General features: G+C 41.2%; 1 protein-coding gene and 2 long non-coding RNA genes across 7 annotated transcripts; 2 read left to right on the forward strand and 1 right to left on the reverse strand.

Moving 5' to 3' along the window:
- Window positions 1–1,084: 1,084 nt before the first annotated feature.
- Window positions 1,085–3,264, forward strand: LOC131424755 (uncharacterized). Its single transcript, XR_009228256.1, has 2 exons — window positions 1,085–1,566; window positions 2,139–3,264. It is a non-coding gene; the product is annotated as an uncharacterized LOC131424755 (long non-coding RNA).
- Window positions 3,265–5,356: 2,092 nt separating this feature from the next.
- LOC124103247 (uncharacterized) lies at window positions 5,357–21,605 on the reverse strand. Its single transcript, XR_006855146.2, has 3 exons — window positions 21,292–21,605; window positions 12,153–12,529; window positions 5,357–11,610 (listed from the first exon to the last, which is right to left on the reverse strand). It is a non-coding gene; the product is annotated as an uncharacterized LOC124103247 (long non-coding RNA).
- LOC124103246 (spermatogenesis-associated protein 31D1) lies at window positions 6,627–15,096 on the forward strand. 5 transcript variants are annotated; one of them, XM_058584083.1, is made up of 5 exons: window positions 6,707–6,727; window positions 9,890–9,929; window positions 10,037–10,172; window positions 10,534–10,594; window positions 10,860–15,096. In XM_058584083.1, exons 3-5 carry the CDS (start codon window positions 10,142–10,144, stop codon window positions 15,043–15,045), a joined length of 4,278 nt encoding a protein of 1,425 aa, XP_058440066.1. In that variant the 5' UTR covers window positions 6,707–6,727; window positions 9,890–9,929; window positions 10,037–10,141; the 3' UTR covers window positions 15,046–15,096. The 5 variants fall into 5 exon arrangements, with proteins under 5 accessions (XP_058440067.1, XP_058440066.1, XP_058440065.1 ...); XM_058584082.1 differs by having other exon boundaries at window positions 6,710–6,727; window positions 10,014–10,172; XM_058584084.1 differs by lacking the exon at window positions 10,037–10,172 and having other exon boundaries at window positions 6,627–6,727.
- Window positions 21,606–25,288: the final 3,683 nt, after the last annotated feature.

The following is a 25,288-nucleotide window of genomic DNA, read 5'->3' on the forward strand; positions in this document are numbered from 1 at the left end:
TGTGGTGAGCCGCTTCTGCCGTTTCTGCAGATTATGGTCGCCATTACAAGATGACGCTGGCTCCGCTGTGGTCTGTGACAAACAACTCCTTATCTGGGAAAGTTGGCACATGATTTTTCACCACCCTGTGAGAAAGCTCCACGCGGCAGCTTTGCATTGGGGCTTGGGATGCTTTATTAAGGCTGGGAGGGGCATCAGAGAGAAAGAAGAAGAAATATCCAGGGACCTGAATAAACTGTTGAAAGAAGATTCTCGAGTTGCGTCTTCCTTGCGGGCAAGGGGTCGCGACAAGTGGCGCCGAGACCCGGGAACCAGAACTTTCAACAGTCAGGGGTGGTGCACCGGTTAGTCCCAGGTAAGTGGGATCCGCGACCAAAGCGGGGTTAGTCCCAATAAGTGGGATCCGCGATCAAAGCGGGGTTAGTCCCTAGTAAGTGGGATCCGCGACCAAAGCGGGACAGCTCCTCTGTAATGAAAGAGAGAGCCTTACATTTTATTGCAGCTGCACTGTGTACTTTCGCTCCTACTTTCGCTTTCTTTTTTTTGTGCTTCCTTTGTTGTTGTGTCATGGGTGCCGCATCTTCAAGTCCGCTTCTCCTGGCCCTAGATGGCCTGTTACGTTCCAAGGGACTGGAAGTGAAACATAGTACTTTACAGAGATTTTTACAGAAGATAGATATCGCTGCACCGTGGTTTGCATTTTCGGGCAGCCTTACTGTGCCTAGTTGGGATAAATTAGGCAAAGATCTTGACTTTGCTTCTGAGCAGGGCATATTAGAGGGTGGGGTGATACCCCTTTGGAAAATGGTCCGTGGTTGCCTTACAGATGGTAAATGCCAGGAAGCTGTGAGTGAGGGTCAAGCTATTCTTGAGCAATTGCATGAGGAAAAATCTGAAGGATCATGTAGTGAAGTGGCAGAGAGTATTAAAAGTAACAGTAGTGAGAAGGCAAAAGAGCCTGAAGATAAAAATAGGAGAAGGCTCTACCCAGACTTGACCGAATTAAAAACGCCTGAGAACACAAGCGACTCAGAGAGTTCTGAGGACCTTGATATATTGTTACAACAACTACATAAGATAAAAATGAAAAAGAAGAAAAAGGAGACACAGGGCACGCAGGCCTACTGTAAGAAGGGGAAGGGAGTTAACATCGGTCAACAAAACTCTGAGGAGGAGGAGGTAGAATATCTAGAAGAAGATATGGTGCCGATTGCCCCACCTCCGTATGTGGGGGGGAGCCAAGGTTCCGGGAGATCTTTTCATGCACAAGTTTGGAGGACAGTTAAAACAGATATGGGACTTGCATACCCTGTATTTCAGGACAATAACAGGGGAAGATATCATGAGCCTTTAGACTTTAAGCTAATTAAAACCTTGGCAGAATCTGTCCGCACTTATGGCATAGATGCCGCTTTCACTCTCACTCAGGTGGAGGGACTTACTAGATTTTGCATGACTCCCTCAGATTGGGCTAGTCTAGTCCGCGCTTGTGTTTCCCCAGGGAAATATTAGGAGTCCAAAGTTGGCTGTTTAATGTTTCTGGCAGTACCCAAGACTCGGAGTGAGGTAGGAGGCTTAAAATTTCTGCAAATAATTCACAATTATCTAATGCTACATTACCCTCCGCAGCAGTCCGTCTTCAATCTCCGTTCCTGTTTCTTTTGGCTAATGTTACATTACAGGGGATGCTTAATTGCTCTAATATTACCTGTTATTTGTCTGAGTGTTGGAATGGCTCCTGGACTACGGCAGTGGTTATGAAAATTTCCAACCTTTGTCCCGATCCCGGTTACTGCAGATCCAGAGTCATTTCCTATTGTTGAACTGATTAGAGCCCGTAGAGATTTTGGAATTACGGCAGCTATAGTGACAGCTGTGGCAGTGTCTGCTGCTGCAGCGGTTACGGCCGGAGTGGCCATGGCCAGTCAAGTACAAACTGCTGCCACCATTAATCAAGTTGTTCAACAAACTTCTACCATACTTGAGTCCCAAAATTCAATTAATCAACATATTTTGTCAGGGATTTTAGCTGCCAACCAAAGAATAGATTTACTCCAAGCTCAGGTAGAAGAATTGGCCGACTTGGTGCTTTTGGGTTGTATTGATCAACGTGCACATTTATGCATAACCTCTGTCAGATTTTATGATTCCAGAAATGCCTCCCGCATCATCGGGGAATATTTATCCGGAACCTGGTCCATGGAAGCAGAAAACTTGATCCAGTCTCAACTAACTCAGATTGCTGTTTTGAATAGTACCCGTGTCGAACCAGTGACTTTGGGTCAATTCACCGATTGGATATCTTCTGCTTTTTCCTTCTTCAAAGAGTGGGTGGGAGTAGGCATTTTTGGTGCAATGTGTTGCTTCAGTGTTGTACTCTGTTTGTGGCTTCTCTGTCGCCTTAAGACTCGCCATGCACAAGAAAAGGCTATGATCATACAAGCTCTTGCAGCTTTAGAAAATGGCAACTCGCCTCAAGTCTGGCTTGCGCATCTTAAGCAGTAAACCTTTGTCATGGTCGTTACACCCCAAGTTATTATAACATTGCACTGGGATCGACATGACTTTCCTTGTTATTCTCTTAGTGTTGGAAAGCCCTTGCACTCTGCCGGTCTTACTGCCATTGCACGCAGATGGGTTTCCACACTAGTGCTTTTCTATCGCCTTGAAGTTCGTGCCTTTCTTTCAGGGTGCTGTCAACTTGTTTGTCGTTATAAACAGCCACAGTTCAGCCTCAGCTATCCCCCTTCGTCCACCATCGTCACGATACAGGATGCGAGGCAAGGCACTGCACTTGAGTGATCCTTGAAGAGGACCTCAAGGAGAGCATGTCCTATTGCATGCGGGTTAGACGCGTTCACGCCCCGCCCCACGAAAAAAGGCGTCGGCTGATATGGCCTCAGATCTGGGGAAGGGCCCTCCTTGGGACTGAGCCATACTATGCAGCCACTTCTGCACAGTGGGATAGGACCTCTACTCTCGCCTGTATTGTTTTAATAAAATAGAAAAGGGGGAACTGTGGTGAGCCGCTTCTGCCGTTTCTGCAGATTATGGTCGCCATTACAAGATGACGCTGGCTCCGCTGTGGTCTGTGACAAACAACTCCTTATCTGGGAAAGTTGGCACATGATTTTTCACCACCCTGTGAGAAAGCTCCACGCGGCAGCTTTGCATTGGGGCTTGGGATGCTTTATTAAGGCTGGGAGGGGCATCAGAGAGAAAGAAGAAGAAATATCCAGGGACCTGAATAAACTGTTGAAAGAAGATTCTCGAGTTGCGTCTTCCTTGCGGGCAAGGGGTCGCGACATGTGTGTGTGTGTGTGTGTATGCATGCGCGCGTGTGTGTGTATGTGGTGTCTGTGTACTTATTGTATTGTCATATATATGTATATATATGTGTGTGTGTGTGTGCATCTATCTATATATAGTGTACTTTGACATATTATACATACATGGGGTATGACTTCCCATTCTTGTGGTTATACACAATGTGGAGTTACATTGGTTGTGTATTCATATTTAAACATAGACAAGTTATGTCTGATTCATTTTATGGTCTTTCCTATTCCCATTCCCCTCCCTTCCCTTCATTCCTCTTTGTTTAATCCAATGAACTTCTATTCTTCCTACCAACACTGCACCCCTTATTGTGTGCTGGCATCCACATATCAGAGAGAACATTCAGCTTTTGTATTTTGGGAATTGGCTTATGTCACTTAGCATGATAGTTTTCAGTTCCATCCATTTGCTGGAAAATGTCATTAGTTTTCTTCATGACCGAGTAATATTCCATTGTGTATATATACCACATTTTTCTTTTTTTTTTACAGTTGTATATGGACAGCATGCCTTCATTTATTTATTTCGTTTTTGTGTGGTGCTAAGGATCGAACCCAGTGCTTCACACATGCAAGACAAGTACTCTGCCACTCAGCCACATCCTCACCCCTACCACATTTTCTTTATCCATTCATTTGTTGAAGGGTACCTAGGTTGGTTCCATAGCTTAGCTATTGTGAAATGAGCTTCTATAAACATTGATGTGGCTGTGTCACTGTAGTATTCTGATTTTAAGTCCTTTTGGTGGGATGAGTGGGTCAAATGGTGGTTCCATTCCAAGTTTTCTGAGGAATCTCCATACTGCTTTCCAGAGTGGTTGCAACAATTTGCAATACCTTTCCCCCCACATCCTCCCCAACATTTATTGTTACTTGATTGTTGATAATTGCCATCTGACTGGAGTGAGATAAAAATCTTAATGTAGTCTTAATTTGCATTTCTTTAAATGCTAGAGATGTTGAAAATTTTTTCATATATTTGTTGACTGATCATAATTCTTCTTCTGTGAAGTGTCTGTTCAAGTCCTTTGCCCATTTATTGATGGGTTATTTGTGGTTTTGGTGTTAAGTTTTTGAGTTCTTTATATATCCTGGAGATTAGTGTGTGTGTGTGTGTGTGTGTGTGTGTGTGTGTATGTTGCAGTGGCAAAGATTTTCGCTCATTCCATAGGCTTTCTCTTCACATTCTTATTTCCTTTGCTGTGAAAAAGTTTTTAGTTTGATACCATCCTATTTATTAATTCTTGATTTTACTTCTTGTGCTTTAGGAATCTTGTTGAGGAAGTTGGTTCCTAAGCTGAATGATGGAGATTTGGGCCTGCTTTTTCTTCTAGTAGGTTCAGGGTCTCAGGTCTAATGCCTAGGTCCTTGATCCACTTCAGGTTAAGTTTTGTGCAGGGTGAGAGATAGGGGTTTAATTTCATTTTGATATGCACGAACTTTCAGTTTTCCCAGCACCCATTTGTTGGAGAGGCTATCTTTTCTCCAATGTATGCTTATGGTGCCTTTGTCTAGTATGAGATAACTGTTTTTATGTGGGTTTGTCTCTATGTCTTCTATTCTGTACCATTGGTCTTCATGTCTGTTTCGGTGCCAGTACCATGGCATTTTTGTTACTATGGCTCTGCAGTATCATGTAAAATCTGGTGTTGTGATGCCTCCTGCATCACTTTTCTCACTAAGGATTGCTTTGGCTATTCTGGGCTTCTTGTTTTTCCAAATAAATTTCATAACTGCTTTTTCCATTTCTATGAAGAACATCATTGGAATTTTAATGGGAATTACATTAAATCTGTTTAGTGCTTTTGAGAGCATGACCATTTTGATAATACTAATTTGCCTATCCATGAACATGGGGGATTTTGCATTTTCTAAGGTCTTCTTCAATTTCTTTCTGGAGTGTTCTGTAGTTTTTATTGTATAGGTCTTTCACCTCTACTGTTAGATTGATTCCTAAGTACTTCTTCTTCTTTTTTTTTTTCTTTTTGAGGCTATTATGAATGGGATAGCTTTCCTAATTTATTTTTTAGCTAATTTATCATTGGTCTATAGGAACACAATTGATTTATGGGTGTTGATTTTATATCCTGCTACTTTGTTGAATTTGTTTATGAGTTCTAGAAGTTTTTGGTAAAGTTTTTTTTTTTTTTTTCCTAAATAGAGAATCATGAGTCATGTCATTGGCAAATAGGGATAGTCTGAACTCTTCTTTTCCTATTCATGTCCCTTTAATTTTTCTTTAGCCTAGGATAGAATGATCTTATGTTGACATCATAAAGGCTATTTATGATAAGTCTGAAACCAACATCTTTGTGAATGGAGGAAAATTGAAAGTATTTCCTTTAAGATTTGGGACAAGGGTGACTGCTTTTACCACTCTAGTCCAATGTAGTGCTAGGAATTATAGTCAGAGCAATTAGGCAAGAGAAGGAAAAAAAGGATAAAAATAAGAGAGGAAGAAGTCAAATTATCAGATATGTTTATATGTTTGCAGATATGAACCCATACGTATAAGATCCATAAATATTTACCAGAAGACTGCTAGAATTAATAAATTCAACTAAGTAACAGGTTAAAAAATCAACATACAAAAGTCAATAATTTTCTTCTATATCAACAATGAATCTGCTGAGAAATCTTATCCAAAATAGCTAAAAAAAAAAACAAACAAACAAACAAACAAACAAACAAAAAGTAAACCAAAAAATCTCAAAACCCAATGACCTTAGGAATAAATCTAGCCAAGGAGGTGAAAGACCTCTACAATGCCATAATTCTTCTTTATGGCTGAGTAAAATTACATTGTGTATATATACCACATTTTCTTTACCCATTTGTTGAAGTACACCTAGGTTGGTTCCACCAACAATGGATGATTATATATTTTTCCCTCACATCCTTGCCAACATTTATTTTTTAAAAGAAATACTTTTATCCTGCTGGTAGGGTTGTAAATTAGTACAACCTTTATGAAAATCAGTATGGAGGTTCCTCTAAAGACTAGGCATGGGAACACCTTATGATCCAGCTATACCACTCCTTGGCATTTATCCTAAGAAATATACTATAGCAGCACAATTCACAATAGTCAAACTATTGACCCAGCCTAGGTGTCCAACATGGATGAATGGATCTGTGAATCTGTGAAAGGAATCTGTGGCGTACATACACAAAGGAGTTTTAAATCATGTCATTTTCAGGAAAATGGATGGAACTTGAGAATATTATGTTAACTAAAATAAGTCAAACTCAGAAAGTCAAGGGTTGTGTGCTTTTTTTCTCTCATGTAGAAACTATAGAGGAAAGAGGAAAAGAATGGTTGAGCAGAACCTCATGAAAATTGAAGGAAGATCAGAAGAGCAGAAGAAAGGGGCCAGTGGAAGGAGAAAGTGAGGAAAAGGGGAAATCTTGGGGAATGATATTGGCCAAGTTATATTGTTATATTGTGTGCATGTATGAATCTGTAACAATGAATCCTACCATTATGTGAAACTATAATGTAACAATAAAATATGGAAAAATAAAATTAAATATATCTTCTTCTGAAAAAAAAAAAGAATACATAGCCAACAATGCCATTTTAAAGAGAACAGGTGCTGGGCACTATGGCACATGCTTGTGATCCCCAGCAGCTTGGGAGGCTGAGACAGGAGGATCATGAGTTCTAAGTCAGCCTCAGCAATGGGGAGGTGCTAAGAAACTCAATGAGATCCTATCTCAAATACAAAATAAGGCTGGGGATGGGGCTTAGTGGTCGAGTGGCCCTGAGTTCAATCCCCAGTACCCACCCCCTGCCGAGAGAGAGAGAGAGAGAGAGAGAGAGAGAGAGAGAGAGAAAGGGAGAGAGAGAGAGAGAGAGAAAAGATTTTCTTTATCTTCCCAAAGGATTGTGATTTTGTTTCAGAAAACTGGGGAGACAGGCAGGGAAGCCTTGGTACAGAGCATGATGTGTTCTAGCTGTTAACACCCACAGTCTCTGATCTACTCCACAAATCTCTTGGGAATTAACAAATGCTAAGGGGTTCTGGACCTTTCTTCTGCCTTTGTACAGCTTTCCAACTGTGTAGGACTTATCTCTACAGTCTCAACATGAGCTCCTTAAGGATAAGGGCAGAGCCTGTGACTTACAGCTGTCCATGTCTCCTAGTCTTCACTAGTAAATATTTGTTAAATGGAAACCTGACTGAGGCTGCATATCAAAAGGATGGGGGATCTTCAAGGCAGGGTACCTGCTCCTGCCTAACTGAATAGAGACTGCTTGGCTTGGAGGCTGCCTTATCCTGTCAAAGAGATCAATAATGCTGCTGGGTTATGGGCATCAGATAAGAGGTTTCAGGGTTTAAAAAAGACATGACAAGTTAGGGGACAGTTAGGAGGATAGCTGTCATGATGATAAAGGGTTTTAAAAAGCAGGTGTAAGAAGAAGGCTGGGGCAATATTGGGGCTATTTAAATATCAAAAGTTTTGCTTGAATCATGTATGATTGGCAGTTGATTTTCCATTAGTAGTAGGGTGCTTATATAGCACAGATCTTAATAGCTTTTTTCATGGCAAGACACTCTTATTTTCTTAGGAAAATATCAAAATTATGTGTCCCACAAGGGTAATGCTCTTCAAGACTAGAATCTGCCCTAAGGTTCTGACATTTTAGGTGGCTTCCTGCCACCAAGGACTGAGGGTTCAATTCCTTAGCACACCATAACCTCTTCCTGGTTTGAGAAAGTCATATAAGCATTATGAAATTGATATGGAGGCAGGGAATATTTGAATTTTAGGTAGCTAAAAGCAAGTTAGATCAAAATAATGAATGAAGAATTGAAAAAAAATGAGAAGATGGTTGATTATCAGATTTGAAAACACTGGATCAATTTGTCAGGGGGTGGGAAATAGAGCACATCCAATAGTCTTTGTTATGTTTAATCTTCACTACTTCAGAAAAAAACAAGCGTTATAAACTTATCTCCAAGATCACTTGAAGTTTCAATTTTATTTAGATTTTTTTTAATGTTTATTTTTGTTTCACAGTGTTGACTAACAAATTATTAGTTTTAATGAGAGTGAGCCACTGTGATTGAAGACACTACAGGCTGATTGAAACAAAAATTTGCTATTGAAACTTATAAAACTACATAAGTATGAAAGAACATTAAGTTTTACATGTGAGTTAGAGTAAAGCAAAAGCTTTCTGTAGATAAGATAGATTTAAGGATGTAGGTGACCCAAGAGTGTAAATGTCTTGGTACAAGCAAAAATTCCAGGCAGTGTATGTCAGATTTTCAAGGCAGTGGAATTGGTGGGGTGTAAGTCAAGGGATCCAAACAGTAAAAAGGGACTCATGTAAAACATCTTGGTTACACATGAAACAAACAGGAATGCTCCCTGAGATAATGAAGGCATGATATGAGGAAAGAGTCGAGTGGGAAATGGAACAACAGACCTGAGCAGAAGGATCTGCTGGCTGGTGGGCAGGTGGAGGAGGGGCACAACCTCCTCAAGTCTTCTCTCCCCACCCTCAGAATCCTTTCCCTTTGTGACTCTTCAATGGTGTGTGATGCAAGCCTGGAGATATAGAGAAGCCCAGGCACCTTCAGAACTCATTTGCCTTAGGCAACCGAGCAATTCAGAAGATGAAGAATGTTTTCTCTTTGCTGAATAGCCATACTGAACCATGGTTGATCTTGGTTCAATTCTTTGGGATATTGATCCCCAAAGTACCATTTTGAGTGGGTTGGTGTTGCTTTTTCTATACCTGTCCTTTCAGGTATTGAAACGATTTTCACCAACACTCGAGAAAAATAAAGCCATCCAGAAGAAGGTAAGGAAGCAGAGTGAACTCCCAAGGGAGTTTCTTGATTTTGTCAAATGTGAAATGTTTTGTGAAATGTCAAATGTGATTTGTTATTTCCATTCTCACATTACTAAATGTTTGGTTGGCTCAAAGGAGATGTGACTTGGGAAGTCTGAGGACAAGATAGAACTTCACTCTTTAGGGAAAGAAGTCAGAGGTTTGGGAAGGACTAAGGTTTCCATCTGAAGCTCACAGACTATCTTTTGGGGTGTGATGGAGGGTTCCAGATTGGTTTGGATAGAGAGTGTGGCTTCTCTGAAGGAGACAGGTCTCTTCTGACTAGATTCTGAGTCTCATTCCCATGTCAGATGTGCTTCACCCAGCCTTCATATTGGGCTGATCAGGACAGCAGTGCTGACCTCAGAGTAGAGCCTGTAGCCTGAGCTCTGCCCCAGGACACAGGGTTCCCCGGGGGAGCCCAGACGTAACTGTTGGCCTCAGATTCTATGCCCTCCTTCCGCAGAGGGTTTAAGACCATCAAATGTGGAATCTCACAGAAAAAAATGTCCTTTGAAATTATCAAAGAAGTAAAAAATTGAAAATATTTCATTGCCCTTCAAGATTAATAAAAGGAAGGAATACAATTTCTACTAATTAAAAATGAAGAGTTGTCCAATTCTTGCCTAATGAATGTCTAAGCTTGTTAACAAAAGGAGTAAAAGAAATGAGCCCCAGCCCCTCATTCTTTTCTTTTTGTTTTCAGTGTCAGGGAACAAAGAGAAGGAGAAATGGAGTATCTAAAGGTAAGGTTCTGCCTGTTCAACCTGAGCTCTATAAGGGTGAACTTTCCTATCTCCCTACAGCTCCATGATCTTGGAGGATGTCAGTTTCTAGGTGCAGTCTCTCTCAGGAAGCAGGGTCTCAGAGGAGAGGCTCAGGAGAAGGCAGTGAGACCTGAGAGATTCTTCAGAGTCCCTTCCCTGCCCACCCTTCCTTGGGTGTGAATGAAGTAGTGATGGACCTGGGCCTTGGACATTTACTGCCAAGTAGGTGGCCCTGTGAGATGTCCAAAGACCCCTGATTGTCTTGGAGTCAGAATTTCTGTCTGGTGACATGGTGTAAACTACTCTAATTCTTGGCTGATTAGATTCATCCTGAGTTAGCTACTGATCCTTGTGCTTCAGGTGGTGGTTTTGAGCAGCATGTAGGATGGTACAGGTGAAAGTACTTTCTAAATGGAACCACATATACCTGTGAACCTTCTTACTATTATCCCTGACACTTATGACCTTATCTGCAGATTTTTAGGGCTTTCTGACTTTAATATCCTGTTTCCTGTAAAAACTCCTGAATGATAACCTGTGTTTTTACCTTTACTATATATAACCAACTGTCCTGGTTTTCCAGGTCGGAGAACTTGCCGGAGAGAAGTAGAGGAGGGGAGGAAGCTGCTTTCTATTCTGAAAAGGTGATTAGTCATTTCCCTTTACTGATTCCTTTCCTAGCATGCTTTATTCAGTCCCCCAGGAATTCTTCGCAACATGCCCTAATCACAGGAGGGATAGCCATAGCCATGGGTATGTGAATAAAGAACTTGGGAGGGGAGGGTATTGTGAGGTCATAGATGTGTGGAATGTAGAGCAGGTAGCGGGCTCCCCACCACCCATAGAACTGCAGATCTTGCTTACCTTGTAGTGGTTCTGGTTACAGCTTTGGCTTTCTTTCTCTTACAGTCCCATGAGCCAGAATAATGATTTCCTCCGCTTTCGGCGACTGTTATGTCCAGACCCGCTCTGTAGGGTGTGTAATAGAACAGCAGCTGAGGTCAGTCAACTGATCTGTAAGGCGTCCTTGGAAGATGCTCTTAATTCTGTGTCCCGTGTGTCTTCCGTGACGTCTGTGAGAAAGTCATCAGTTTTTCTGTCCGATGTTGTCTCTGCAATCCCTCCGGGAGCTTCAGTTTCAACTCCTTTAACTGAGCCAACTCTATTTCCTTCCTCTATTCGTTCACCTGACCAAATTACCCCTTTAATGGACCTACCTGGACCCTCATTACTGGGTGACTCTCTGCCACCAGAGCCTTCTCCCTTGAGTTCAAAATTGCCAGTGGATCATATCCCACCTCAAACATCTGTTCCAACTCCTCCCCCACCTGTTCCAACCCTTCCCCCACCAACTGACAGTCAAGAAGCAAAACCTGTTCTCCAACCAGAAGCCCCTTTGTCTCTGGTGGATAGCCCTGATGGGTTGTCTACTAATGTCCCAACAACCACATGCACTGACAGTGCAAGCCTTCCAGTGTCAGAGTTCTCTGGAAACCAGTCTCATGCTGAAAACTTGTCTCCATCTAAATTGGAGCACTCTGATGATGACAAAAACCTCCTCGACCTCCATCCTCCTGAGGCCTCTTTTGAGAGTGATACTACAGCCATCCTTGTAGAGCCCGGAAACCTCTCATTTCTATGCCCTGATGTCTTGGCCCTTCTGGAGAGACATATAAAAAAGAAGGGTGATTTCCTGATGCAGAACAAAAAGAAAAAGGAAAAAAAATCTTTTCCAAAAGAACTTAAGCCAGACGACCAATTGAATTCTTCAGGGAAAAGGTTAGAGTCAGTTGCTGAGCAACAGGACTCACCTGTCTCCCTTCCTTCACAGAGCAGTGAAGGCAAATCAGAGGGATTGCAGGTAGACCACCAGTCCTCAGATCCTAAGACCTTTGAGGATAACTTACCTAAAAAATGTACCCAATTCTTCTGGGGTCTCCCATCTTTGCTTAGTGAGTCCTTGAAATCTATAGTACCTGAATCAGGTGACTGTTCAACCTATGTCTGCTTCAATTCAATGCCTAGTTCCTTTGAAGCCCCTGAATCTCTAGTTCTACCCCCTCCCCCAACTCTGTCCTTGCCTGAGATCCAATCTCAACCCTTGACCCAAGCACTGTGCCAATCTCCTGTCCCACCCCAGGACCAGCTTCAGTGCCAATCTCCTGTCCCACCCCAGGACCAGTTTCAATTTTCAGTCCCTACCTTGTCACCACCCATTTCATCTCAGGTTAGTGATGGTGGAGTGAGGATTCATAGATTCCAGGATGAGGTACACTCTCTCATGCCATCCAAAATTCATGACTTGGAATATAATGTATTACAGAAAGGACAGGAAAGTTTGTGGGGTTTACCCTCTGTGGTTCAAAAATCCAAGGAAGAGTTTTGTCCTGCAGCTCCCAGTGTTTTATCTGATAGACGGTCCTCCAAGGCTTATGCTCCAACAACCATCATTCCGGGAGATTTTCCCCTCAAAAAAGAGCTTCGGAAGAAGCTAGAGCACCACCTTCAGAAAAGGCTTATTCAACACCGGTGGGGTCTGCCCTGCAGAGTCCATGAGTCTCTGTCATCAAGGATGAGTCCTGAAACAAAAATTTCCGAGATATCTGAGTCAAAGTCCACTTATGGACTTTCATGGATCTCTTTGTTTAAGGGTCAAAGTAGCAAAGATTTACAATTGAGCCATCCCAGAAGTTTCCATGAGAAGAGCTCAGAATTACTTCCACTAGGGGAGAGAATGAAGAAAGTAAATAGTCTAGAGATTGGCACAAAAGATGATCCATTGAGTGACTCAGAGGGGGCTCCAGATAATGATCTGGACTCTGAGTTTAAGACAAACCTAAAAAACGAATTGAATAGTCTTTTTGGAAAAAAATCAAAGATCTCAGAGGAGAGCTCAGTTCAGAAACAACTGACAGAAGCCCTAGAAATACATTTGAGCAAGAAATTTGAGGAAATCAATGTGTGTCAGATGCCTGGCACTGTGAATAGATCATTGCATTCTATGGAGCCAGTATTGATTAGTCCTGAGAAATCCCCTAGCCAAACAAAACACAGAGATTTGGTACCACTGGTGTGTAAGGACAAGGGCCTCAATACCTCCCAGGATATATCCTTCCTTGGTTCCAACAAACAAAAGATCTTGGAAGACCATATTAAACTGTTCCATAAGAGGATGATGTGTGGGCTTCCCCAAAAGGTTCAGGAATCCATAGACATCTTCAAAATGAAAGGAACCCCATCCTGGTCCTCAGTTCGCTCCAACATTTCCTCCTCATCCAGTCTTACTTCTGGCAAGGATTCCAAAATTGGGATCTCCAAGCCCCTTAAAGAAAGCATTAGTACTTTTCACATCAACAAGGTGGGAACAATAATTTCAGGCCCTACTCTAGATCATCCTCTTTCTGCCACTTCACCTGTGAGCAAGGAAAATAAGAGGGCCCTAACACATTCACCCTCTCACACCAACCCTGAGCTTACAGAGAATGTCAAGGCAATTGAGGGTGATAGACGGGCTTCGTTGCCCTTCCCACACAGTGACAAAGATAAAGACAGTCAGAAACAGACTGTAATAGCCAATAAATGCAGCCCAAAGTTGCCCACAAAGCAGGCTGGGGCCAGACCCAAATCATGGAATAAAGGAGTGAGTCCCAGCAATAGTATAGAAAAGATTCAGAGAAAAATTATTAAGAATTTAGAATATTTTCCCATGTCTAACAAGTCCAGGGAGATATTCAAGGCAAAGGAGCTTTGTGCTATTCGATCACAGTCTACGAACAGCCTGACGACCACAGAGTCAGAAAGCTCCTCAGTGACAGATATGAATATGAATAAAGTTGAATCAACCCTAACCATTGAAAGGCCCCCAGAAGGAATATCAGTTCTCAAAGATTCCAAATCATTAGATCTTAAAAATCAGTTGCTTAATGAGTTGAAGAGGAAAATTGAGAGCAGGGAGCGGGGCCTGGTTCCAGCCTTTTCTACTGAGTTGTCTCTGGCCTCAGATAAGTTGACTTCCAAGACCCTGGCTTCCAAGACCTTAGCTCCCAAAACCTTGACTTGCAAGACCTTGACTTCCTTCACTCATTTTCATAGTGCCTCTAGTGGGGACATGGCAGCTCCCCAGGTTCTACAAGCCCACTGTGACAACAGAGGGATCAACACAGAGCAGGGGCAAGAACCCGGGATCCCTACACATGTCTTATGCAAGTGTCAGGATAAGAATATACCATTAGCATCAAAAAGGGTGTGCCCTCTGGTACCCCAAACAGGCGAGTTTGGTGGAGGGGATGCAGGGTTGGTGACACGCCAACCTAGAGGGAAGCTCCCCCACCCTCAAGACAGAACACTAAAGGAGGCACTTGGGAGCAAGTCCTCAGCCCCATCACTGAAGGGACAGCCTTCTCCTGAAAACAATTTTAAAAGCCAGTTCAAACACTTTTTTCAAAGGCTTTATCTTGGTATGAAAGGCAGAGGGCAAGAAGGTTCTCTGAAAAATGGCAGCTCTTCATCATCTGTGCAAGGCAGAAACCCAGCTAAGAAGAGAGCTGCCTTTACTGGGAATACTGAAGCTCAGAAAATCATGACAGACATTGGGAAGATCCTAGAGGAGAAACTAGCAGGTCGGCATGGAGTAGAGGCCACCGCCCCGCAAAAGCCTCTTTCCACCCCCATGAGGCCTGGGAAAATTCAGCACAAGACTGGATTGCCGGTTCAGGCAGAACCCATCCAGAAACATGCCTTCAATGTCAATACTCCCTGTGCTAAGGTGCCAAGTGCCAAATCCTGCAGCCAAGAAGTTGGCTTTGCTGGTCAGAGGTATCCTACAGGGAATAATAAATGGGTCATGGACAGGGGCAGACAGCCCCAGAAAAGTGTGACAGTACAGGAAAAGATATGTCAGAAGCATCACCCATCCATGCCGCACAAGGAACCCTTGCCCCATCTGAATACTACATGCAAATATAGAGTTGGTCAGGTGGCTCCAGCTGCTGCTCCTCTTCCTAAAGGCACTGTGTTGGGAGAGTTGTCCCTATTGTTCAAACAGAAAATGCTTCTCCAGAATTTTCAGAAAGAAAATTTTCTTCCCCCTAAATAATTTATCCCTTTTTGAGAATACTGATTTTCCCCAATAAATTTTCTAACAATATGGTGTCTTGTGTTGGGGTTTGGTTTTTTGGCAACCTACTCCTTGTGTTTAGGGAAGGGGAGAAAGTAGTTCAGCTTTTATTGATTGCCTCTCTGGACTTCTAAAAAGGTGACCAAATCTCCTGGACCTCTCATTAAGGAAGGGATATCATGTTTTCAAAAAACACCTTTCCTCTTCCTGCTGAAACCTGAGGAGGTGGCACTGCTTCCTACCCCTTAGCTTAACCTTAATGGCATTATATATGGCATCCCACACCTTCCCCCTGCAGTGAGGAAGATAGGTCTTCTATATCTAAAGAGAGAGTCAAGGGGCTAGGTGTTTTGGCTCAGCGGTAAAGCGCTCACCTCTAGGCGCTGGGTTTAATCCTCAGCACCACATAAAAATAAAGGTGTTGTGTCCAATTACAATGAGGGCAGGGAGAGAGAGAAGGACAGGAACAATTCTGAGAATGGTTAATAGAGTGGCTTAGTCATTTTTTACAAACATGTCAGTTATCAGGAGTTCATACAGAAGGGTGAAACTTGCTTGAGAATGTTTAGGGGGTACTGCTGCAGTGGATTCTGGGTGATTGGGGTAGGGTTTAGGAGCAGGGTAGGTGCTGCTTAAGAAGTTTTTATAAGGCATATCTTATAAATAACCATACTTTGAACTTGCCATTGTAGTTCCTTAAATGGTTCTTTACTGGAAAATCACTTAAGAGTTTCCCCTTGCTGGTTACTTTTTCATGCTGCCTGGACTTGGTATTTTTGCAAAGCAAAAGGTTAGCCAGCTGTTGTTGATAGGAATTTTAACCAGGCAGTTACCTTACTCTCAGGTAAGATAAAGCTGAGAATAAAGATGCTTTAAAGAAAGAGGAGGCTGGGGTTGTGGTTCCGTGGCAGAGTGCTTGCCTCGCATGTGTGAAGCACTGGATTTAATTCTCAGCACCATCAACTAAAAATTTTTTTAAAAAGAGAGAAAGTAACACCAAAACAAAACAAAAAAATGAGGGAAAAAATGACCTTTCTGGTGGAAGAAAGGATTATGCTTCATCACCTCCACATTGTGAACAACTACTCTTTCCCAGTGTGATCCTGCCAGCACTTCCCTGAGGCTCATCAGGTGCTACAGTGGTTACTGATGTCATACTGGCAGAAGTGTACATGAGGTTGTGTGGCTGTTGTCAAACATAGCATACCTCTTTTTGGGTGGGGCTAAGGGGTAACCTTGGTGTCAACATGCAAGATCTTGCCCTTAGTGTGTACAGTTCACTTTCCAGGATGGAGACGTCATTTTTGACTTTCATGGGCTTCTTAGAGACATGGTAGATCTCCCTCCATCACCTGCAGCTCACAGTCCAGAGTTGAGTCCTGGACCATGCACCAGAGTCACAGATATTTGAGGGTTTATCACAGACCTGCACAAAATGCTCCTTTTAACCAAGATTCAGCACACATTTATTGTTAAAATAGGGGTCTGTTGGGAAGGCAACTGCACTTGCACAGATTGGGACTCAAAAATGGGTTGAGTTTCCCAGAGGCTTTTTTTTTTAATTAGTGCATTTTAATTATACAAAATAATGGGTTTCATTGTCTCAGAGTACTCTTGAATTTTTTTTCCCAGAGACATTTATGAATACTGGATGTAAAAATAGAAATGAAAAAGATATATGTACCAAAGCCCCTGCATTCTACCATACTTCTTTTACTCCAGAGTTATGCCATTGATTTGCAGTATCTAAAGCTTAGTGTTTCAGACAGTAGACTCTGCAGAGGCTCTGGGAAGAACAAAAAGTGGCAGGGGTTCCATGGGCAAGGGACTTGCAGGGGTAAGGAATCAGTCACCAACATCCATCTGGAGAGACCTGCCAATAATTTACCTCTTAGTTCCTTTTAACCCATATTAGGGTCCTTCTATTCCAGTTCACTTACAGCCATGTCCAGGAACACCTCTGCCGCTGGAGTAATATAGCCTGACTTTCTTCCCTCTGACCTCACCCTCTATCCTTCCATTATAGGTCCTCAATTTGTCAGCTTTCCAACTCCCAGTCTTTATTTTTTGCACTTACTCATTTATCTACTAATTTATTTCTTCCCTCTTCAAGGTAGGCCTCAAGATCTCTCAGGCAACCTACATTTAGCACTGCTCCAAATGGGCCTAATTCAACCCCATTTAATCCTTACTCTCTGGCCAAACCCTTTCTCTCTACCTTTTCCAGGAATGTCTTCCTATAAGTGACTGATTGCTGTTGGATTTAAATCTTATAAATCTACTAGAACCACCCTAAATTCATGATACACACTAGCACTAAATAGAGATAATTCACTCATTCATTCCCCCAAGTTATTATTCTATGCTTAGTTTCAGTTAACAAGCCTTATGGAGCTTAGGTCACTGATTCCTTATCCACTCTTCTATACTACTCACATTTTTTTTTCAAACCTTCTGCACTTTCTTCAAAATGAGGCCATCTCCACTTACCAGATGTATTGGACTCATAAATCACAAAGGAACTGAAGCCATTCATATGGGATCTTGGCATGAAAAACACTTCACTATCAATTCCTCTTTTCCTCCTTTTTTCCTGTTATATAGAATGTTTTCCTTCCAAGGTCCCAACCTCAAAGGAATTACACTCCCAGAATGTCTTTACTGAGAGCTCAAATCTAGTTTTGACAGATTGTCCCAACCTTGTCAACCATTCTTTTTGGTCTTTCCCTCTCCTTATGAGGCAGTCAACATTTTCTCTTTTAAAAAGATTATTACAAAAATGTTTAAACATATAGGGATGGATTAAACAATAAAACTCCCCATGCACCCTATACTCAACTTTCATAATTATCATTTGACATGTGCGGTGTCCCCCATCTTTTATATTAAGATTAAAAGTCCATCTCTCAGGTGATATGCTATGTAGGCTGTGTCAATCATATTCCCATGATATTTATCATACAAGAGACACATGCAGAACACAGGTATATAGCATTGGCGATTAAAAACAGTGAGCATAATTTGACAATCTGTTCTGCTCTGCCTTTTAACACTGAGGAGTCATTCAATTCCTTCCCCAACTTCATTCAAGAAGTAACCTTACAAAATTCAGTGCACAATATTGTCTTCTTGTAACTACATAGAAAATACAAATGAAAAAAAGAATAGAAGTAGTAAACTGTACATGTGTATGTCAGTCAAATTTGCATATTTGTGATGCAAATACCTAACAGAAAAAATGTAGAGGATAAAAAACTTATTTTGGCCATAGTTCAAGAGGTTTAGTACATGGTCCGCTAAGTTCATGACTCTGGGTATCAGGTGAAGCAGAACATCATGGCAGAAGGGTATGGTGGAGGAGGTGGAGGAGCACTGATCCATTGATCCATTCACCCATTCATGGCAGCCAGGAAGGAAGGAAGTAGGGAGGGAGGGGGAAAGCAGGGGAGTAGGGAAGGAGGGTGGGCTGCTGCAGCAAAGGCAAATCCTTGTGGGGCACATCTCCAGTACCTACTTCCTTCAGTCATGCATCTCCTGCCTATAGTTAACACTCAGTCCATTCAAACTAAAATGTTCCAATTAGGTTACAGCTATCATCATCGAATCATTTCACTTCTAAATATTCCTTCAATAACATAGGAACTTTTTGGGGACAACTAATATCTAAACCATGACAGTGTAGATAAAAACCTGAGATTGTAAACATATAAATTGCTTACAAGTATTTAGAAGAAAATAAATTTTTCCTTTCACATGATTAAAATGAATTATGTTTCTAGTTAACTGTATTATACAGTCAAACAGTTGGGGGACCATCCTTCCCTAAATGCCATTAGAAATAAAGGATTTTATGAAAAAAATAGTTGAACTCATTAATCTTTGGGGAACTATAATTTAAAACCACCAAGATATTACTTCACACACTAGGATGGCTAGAATAAAAAATCAGATAATAAGTGTTTAAGAGAATATGGAGATATTGGAAGACTCATACACTCCTATGGGACTATAAAATTGTGTGGCTGTTTTCCATTTCCTCAAAATGTTAAAAACAGAATTGCCATATGACCCAGCAATTCCACTCTTAGGTATATACATAAGACAAATGAAAACAAATCCATACAGAAACTTGTACACTAATGCTCATAGCAGTATTATTCATAATATTCAAAATGTGAAAACAACCAACATAACCAACCAATGAATGGACAATTGGTGTATGTGCATACAGTAGAATCTAATTTATCCATAAAAGGAATAAAATAATGAAGTAGGCTAAAAAATTAATGAACCTTCAAATCTTTGTTAAATGAAAGAAATCGATTACAAATCACCACATATGATATCAGTCTTATGAAATATCTAGAAAAGGGAAAATATACAAAGATAGAACATAGAGCAGTAGTTGTTTAGGGCTGGGAGAATGAGGGGTAAGAGGAATGCTAACTAAAGTGTACAGAGTTTATTTTGGAAATCACAAAAATATTTTAAAATTCACTTGTGATAGATGCACAACTCTGTAAATACATTACAATCATTGATTATACACTTGAATTTTATGTATGTGAATGTGTTGATTAGCTTTCCATTACTATGACAAAAAACCTGAGAAAATAAGCATAAAGGAGAAAAGACTTACTTTGGCTATGGTTTTAGATGTTTCAGTCCATGGTCACTTGGCCCCATTTCTATGGGCCTTTGGTAAGGCAGAACATCATGATGCAGAGCATGTGGCACAGCAGAGCTGCTTGCCTCATAGTGGCCAGAAAGTAGAGAGATGAGGGAAGGGGTCAAGGACAAGATATACCCTGTCAGCGCATGCCTCCAGTGCTTTCCTTCCTCCCACTATGCCCCACCTTCTACAATTTCCAACACCTCCCAATGGTGTATTCAATTATGAACCCATCAATGGATTAATCGACTGATGAGGCCAGAGCCCTTATGACCTAAACACTTCCCAAAAGTTCTACCTCTGATTATTGCTGGCTTAGGGCGACATTGCAGATCCATAATATAACAGAATATATCTTTAAAAAAATTGTTTAAAAAGTAAAGTATTTAAAAAGAAAAATTGCTTGAGTATAATAAGGAGAGGATGTTACAAAGGGAGTCAATGCATTTTTTGAAAATGAGAATCCTGTGAAGAAGAGGTAAGTAACTTAGTAAGCAGAAAAAACATCTGAAAACCAATTACCACAAAATCCCAGAAGACATGTGACTAGGTGGTACCAAATTGGAAAGAAAATAGGAGTTATATGATGTAAACATAGTTTCTTAAAATTTTGGCTCTTTGGTTTTACGTTGTGTATCATTAAAAAATATATATGTTTTGTTCTCTTCCCTAGTATTTTGTAAAACTCTACTGAAATATTAGTTGCTTTACATGTGAGAAAAAATCCTAGGTCCATGGTAGAACCTGAGACAAGTATTTTAAAGCAGGTACTGAGCATTACTGAGGGTCGGGTGCCGTGGGAACAGTTGAGGGAATTTAAAATCTCAAAGGTTAAATATGAGAACAACATAGTTGGTAGTCCATTTGAAAAATATCTCTATGAAAGTAATTAAACTTGCAGAAAAGTTGCACAAATGGGAAAATAGTGTACCTGCTATACAGATTTACCTATTGTTAATATTTTGATCCATTAGCAATCTCTCATTTATGTATGACATATATTCACAAAAAATACACATTTATTCCAGAATATTTGAGAATATAGGTCATATAGGTCGTTTTTCTTAATATTTCATCACGTATGGCAATATGTAAATCAATGGATGTGTAACTGATGTGATTCTGCAATCTGTATACGGGGTAAAAATGGGAGTTCATAACCCACTTGAATCAAAGTGTGAAATATGATATATCAAGAACTATGTAATGTTTTGAACAACCAACAATAAAAAAATTTAAAAAAAAAGCAGAACAAAAATGAACCCCCTCAACTGGGGAAATATAATCAAGATTACTCCCAGATTGTTTATTTTTCAAATAGGCTTTTTAAAACACCTTCAGCCATTCGGGTGTGGGGGCGCGCGCCCAGTTCATTCCCGAGCGTGCTCACCAACAGCTTTGCCCCAACCACCCTAACGTCCAGCAACTGTCACCAGAGCTGCCTCACTCCTTGTCCGGCCTTCAAAGGGAGAGACTTCCTGTGCCGCCTCTAGGCTCACAAAGCCTGTCGCGGCAGCATAGCCCGCAGCCAGGATGCTGGACTGTCCTCTCACCGCCAGTCGGTTCTCTCTGGTCTCCGTGCTCCTTCTGGCTTCTCTAACCCGGCGGACTTCGGGTTGCCAGCGCCTCACCTGGGTCTGCGCGCCTTGAATCGCTCACAGAGTAGTGATCCCCAACCTACAAATGAGGAAACCGTAGCCCAGAACCCTGGAAGGCAATCCCCAGTGGCCACTGAGAGTAGTCACCAAAAACAAGTACTGTAAGTGACTCTGGGAAGATTTACATTTGATTTCCTACAACAGAGGCAGTCTCTGAAAACCAGCCTCCACAAACTCTTCCCTGCGGACCCAATTCGCCCCATACCGATCCATTTAGCAAAATCTCCGGGAACAGTTCACCCCAAACCAATGGAATGAAAAAGCTTTGTTTAAAAGTGAAGCCTGCCGAAGAGGAAATCTTCGTGGGGGGACTTACAGGTTTTTAATGTATCATTTAGCTTCTGTTTTCTGTTTGGCTCCTCTTTCTCTCTCTAGAGCTGGTTGCAGCTCCGATCTTCTTGTCACGTCCTATTCTGCAAACTGAGACCTATCAGGGGCCTTTATACCCAGGGCTGCTCCTCATGCTAGTGTTGTACTGAAGAGAAAATTATCAAAGCCACGGCTGTGCACCTGCCTTCTCCAGGCCCCACCTGAATATTTGTACCAACAGGCTGTTTCTGAGTCTGGTAAGGAGGGCCACTCTGACCTCAGCTCTCCTGGGATATTTGGTGTGTAGGATGCAGGGTTCTCTTCCAGCCCAGACTGCAGGTGAGGGAAGCAATGTGTGTGTGTGTGTGTGTGTGTGTGTGCACAAAAGTCAATGTAGACTTTACTCCTAAAGAAAAAAGAAATAGGAATTTTTTTTTTTTTTCTAAGAAGCTCATGTCCAGAGAAAAGTAAACCACTAAAAAACTGAGGTCTGGATCAGAAGGATTTCTACTTTCATTAAGGACTGAGTAATTCAGACCAATCTTCCAGATGAAGACAACTAAAAAAGCTGGATAAAATATTTTAAAATTCAAAGGACTAGTAAGGAATTGCTAGGCCAAAACTTGGGAAAGGAATCTGTGGACACAAGCCTGGAACTTGGGATTGCTTTTGTTCTGGGGGAAGGGGGCATTTGTTGATTCTGTAGGGGGTTTGAGAATCTAAACTGAATTTTGGCATCCTTTAAAGGCTTATGGCAACTGGAAGTCCCAAGGCCCAAAATGCTCAAGCATAGAACTTATTTAAGGTGACTCCAAACTGCTAGTATCAAAAACTAGAATTCTTTTGGGAGGAAGAGAATATCACCCTAGACCTTGATTTCTTTCTACAGATACTTTCTTGCATATGTCTTCCAAATTATCAGAGGTAACCAGGCACCAGAAGGAGGACAGTAAAGAAAAGAAGAAATAACACACAACAGGGTCTCCAGATGCTGGGATATTTGGACACAGACTGTACAACAACTATGTACATGCTATTTTCAAGAAGATAAAAAGCCATGCTTAGAAATTTGCCAGAGAACTCAAAATTCTAACAGGTGGCACAGGAGATTTTAGGGGGAGAAAAATATTCTAGACTAAATCAATAATGGGCACTAGAGTTAAAATATAGTAGAAACTCAAGTATGGTGGACTTGGTCCATCTCTGAGCCCAGGAAAAAGTAAATATGAGCAAGTAACCTCAGAGAAATTGATATAGTAGTTTACTGTTTTCCATTTCAGCTTTTGGCTACCACAAAATGGATACCCCAAAAATAAATAATATAATTTTAACTATATTAATTTTTAAAGAGTTATGCATTCACTTGGCTCAATAATATATAAAAAGGTGTGCCCAAGACGATTTGCAACAATACTGCCCCTATTTTGTCCCTTCCCCACACCCTGCCCTACAGGTAAACAGTAGTTTCCTCTGTGTTCTTTCAATGTTCCTTGATGTGAGTGGAAGTAAATGCAAGTATATGTGTGTATATATATAAAAAAAAAATTCATCACATTAAGAATTATCCCCTTTGGTAAATTTAACTGGCATAAAATTTTAAGCTGATATCTCATCCATATTTCATTTGTTTGTGTCAGTTTATCCAGTAGTATCTAGCTTTATTTTTATTTTAAATCTATATTACAAAATCATGTGTATGCATTGCATTTAGTTGCTGTGTGTCTTTAGTCTCCTTTAATCAGGAAAAGTTTCTTAGCCTTTATTTTTATACACCATTTCTGAAGAATACATTCTACGTGCCATTTTTTTATTAACCCCTTCACATCTGGAAATATTTGGTGAAGGTTATCTTGCTCAGATATTAAAGGATGTTTTTACATTTCTCAGTCCTGGGACTTCAGGGCTGCAGCACTAGATTTGTATAGACAAACAACAACAAACAACAATCCCAAAGGCTCTGTGGAGGCATTTTCTTGAAGAGCACAGATCTCCTGTGGTCAAGGGAGGGTAGATAAGAGGAGGCAGTCTTGAAGCAGACAATGGAGAAGCTGTGGATACAGAAGACAAGCAGAGAAAGGGGCTGTCATTACTGGAAAGCCCTCATCAAACAGGAAAGGAAAGGAGAGGGTGTCATGGGACCAAGGCAGATACATCAGACTCAGTGGGGAAACAGGCAAGAAATGGAAGGAAGTGACACATGGCTTATTTTCAGCTGTCTATAATCTAAAGAACAGAGCTTTGGGGGTTATAAATGTTAAACATCTAACACAGGAAGATAACACAAACATATAAACAACATCAGCATAAGCAACATCTTGTTTTAAAAATATAGAAGAGGTCTGGGGGCATTGCTCAGTGATAGAGCACTTGCCTAGCATGTTTGAGGTCCTGGATTTGATCCCCAGCACAAAACAAAATAAAAAACCGAACCCCAAAACAAAAAAATATAAAAGAACCAATCGGCCTGTTAGAAGAAAATGGATGGAAAAACTTATCATAAAGCCTTTTATGGAGGAAGTAACTATAGGTGTGCTTCAAAACAAAGACTTTACTAAATATAATTTCAGTTATGCTCACAAGAGGTAATATAATGATAAAAAGAAGCCTACTTCCTAAATCAGGATGGGTTTGGTGTGCAGGTTGTTGTCCAGCACAATTTTTCTGTGAAATTGAGGCAGATTTTAAAATGTTGAGGAAAGGACAGAGGGGATTTGGTACAACAGTGAAGGAGTAGCAGGGTGGACATTGTGTGGATAGAAGGAGCTGTAGTGAGAGCTTTTAAAAGCAGAATAGCTTACTAGGGATTTGGGCAGAAAGAATTACTAAACATTGTTTAAGTTGTTGCTATGGGTGTGCCATACCTGTGTCTTCCTCCTATCTTGCTTTCTATTTCTTAGTTCGGATGACTGTGGACTAAAACACTTTTTTTTTTTTTTTTTTTTTTTTTTTGGTAAACATGGATCTCTTAGAATATATATGCTGCTGAGTATATGTTTAGCTTCACACATTTCAAAAAAGGAAAAAAAAAAAGCATTGTGTTTTGGAGGAAGCTATAGTTGAAGACACAGTAGATTTTGTGGGCATGTGAGGTTTTCAAAGGTTATATGTTTTTCAGAGAGAGATCATCAAGCAGAAAAAAGGTCTCTTGTAATATCTAGGTAGCAGGTGCAATAAATATAAAATGTTGTTGAGGTAAATATATGGTATAGTGAAAGATGTGGTTAGAAAGTATGGGCAGAGGGATCCAAAGGGCACCTGAGGGTAGACAGATCAATTGTGCTTAGTGATGGGGTGGTCGAGGAATATGGGCTCTTCTCCCATAGGTTTTGGCCACCTCTCCCCAAAGCCTCTAGTGTTGTGTTGAAGTTCTGGGATGTAGGCCTGGACCTGGGGTCTAGAAAGGGCACATACTCTCGGTCCCCAGTTTCTGGTGGTGGACTACTTCTTTGTCCAGGGAGACTTGCTAAGCTCTAGCTTGTCCTTTTATTTTCCTTTCTTTTATCTTTATGGTGCTGGGAATCAAGCCTAGGGGCTAGTTTACTTTCTGAAAATTCCTATTCTTGTGTTGGCTGGCTCTCATCCT

This window comes from Marmota monax, unplaced genomic scaffold, assembly GCF_021218885.2.
Source record: "Marmota monax isolate L192 unplaced genomic scaffold, Marmota_monax_Labrador192_F-V1.1 WCK01_AAM20220418_F8-fsc01558, whole genome shotgun sequence".
Taxonomy (NCBI): Eukaryota; Metazoa; Chordata; class Mammalia; order Rodentia; family Sciuridae; genus Marmota; species Marmota monax.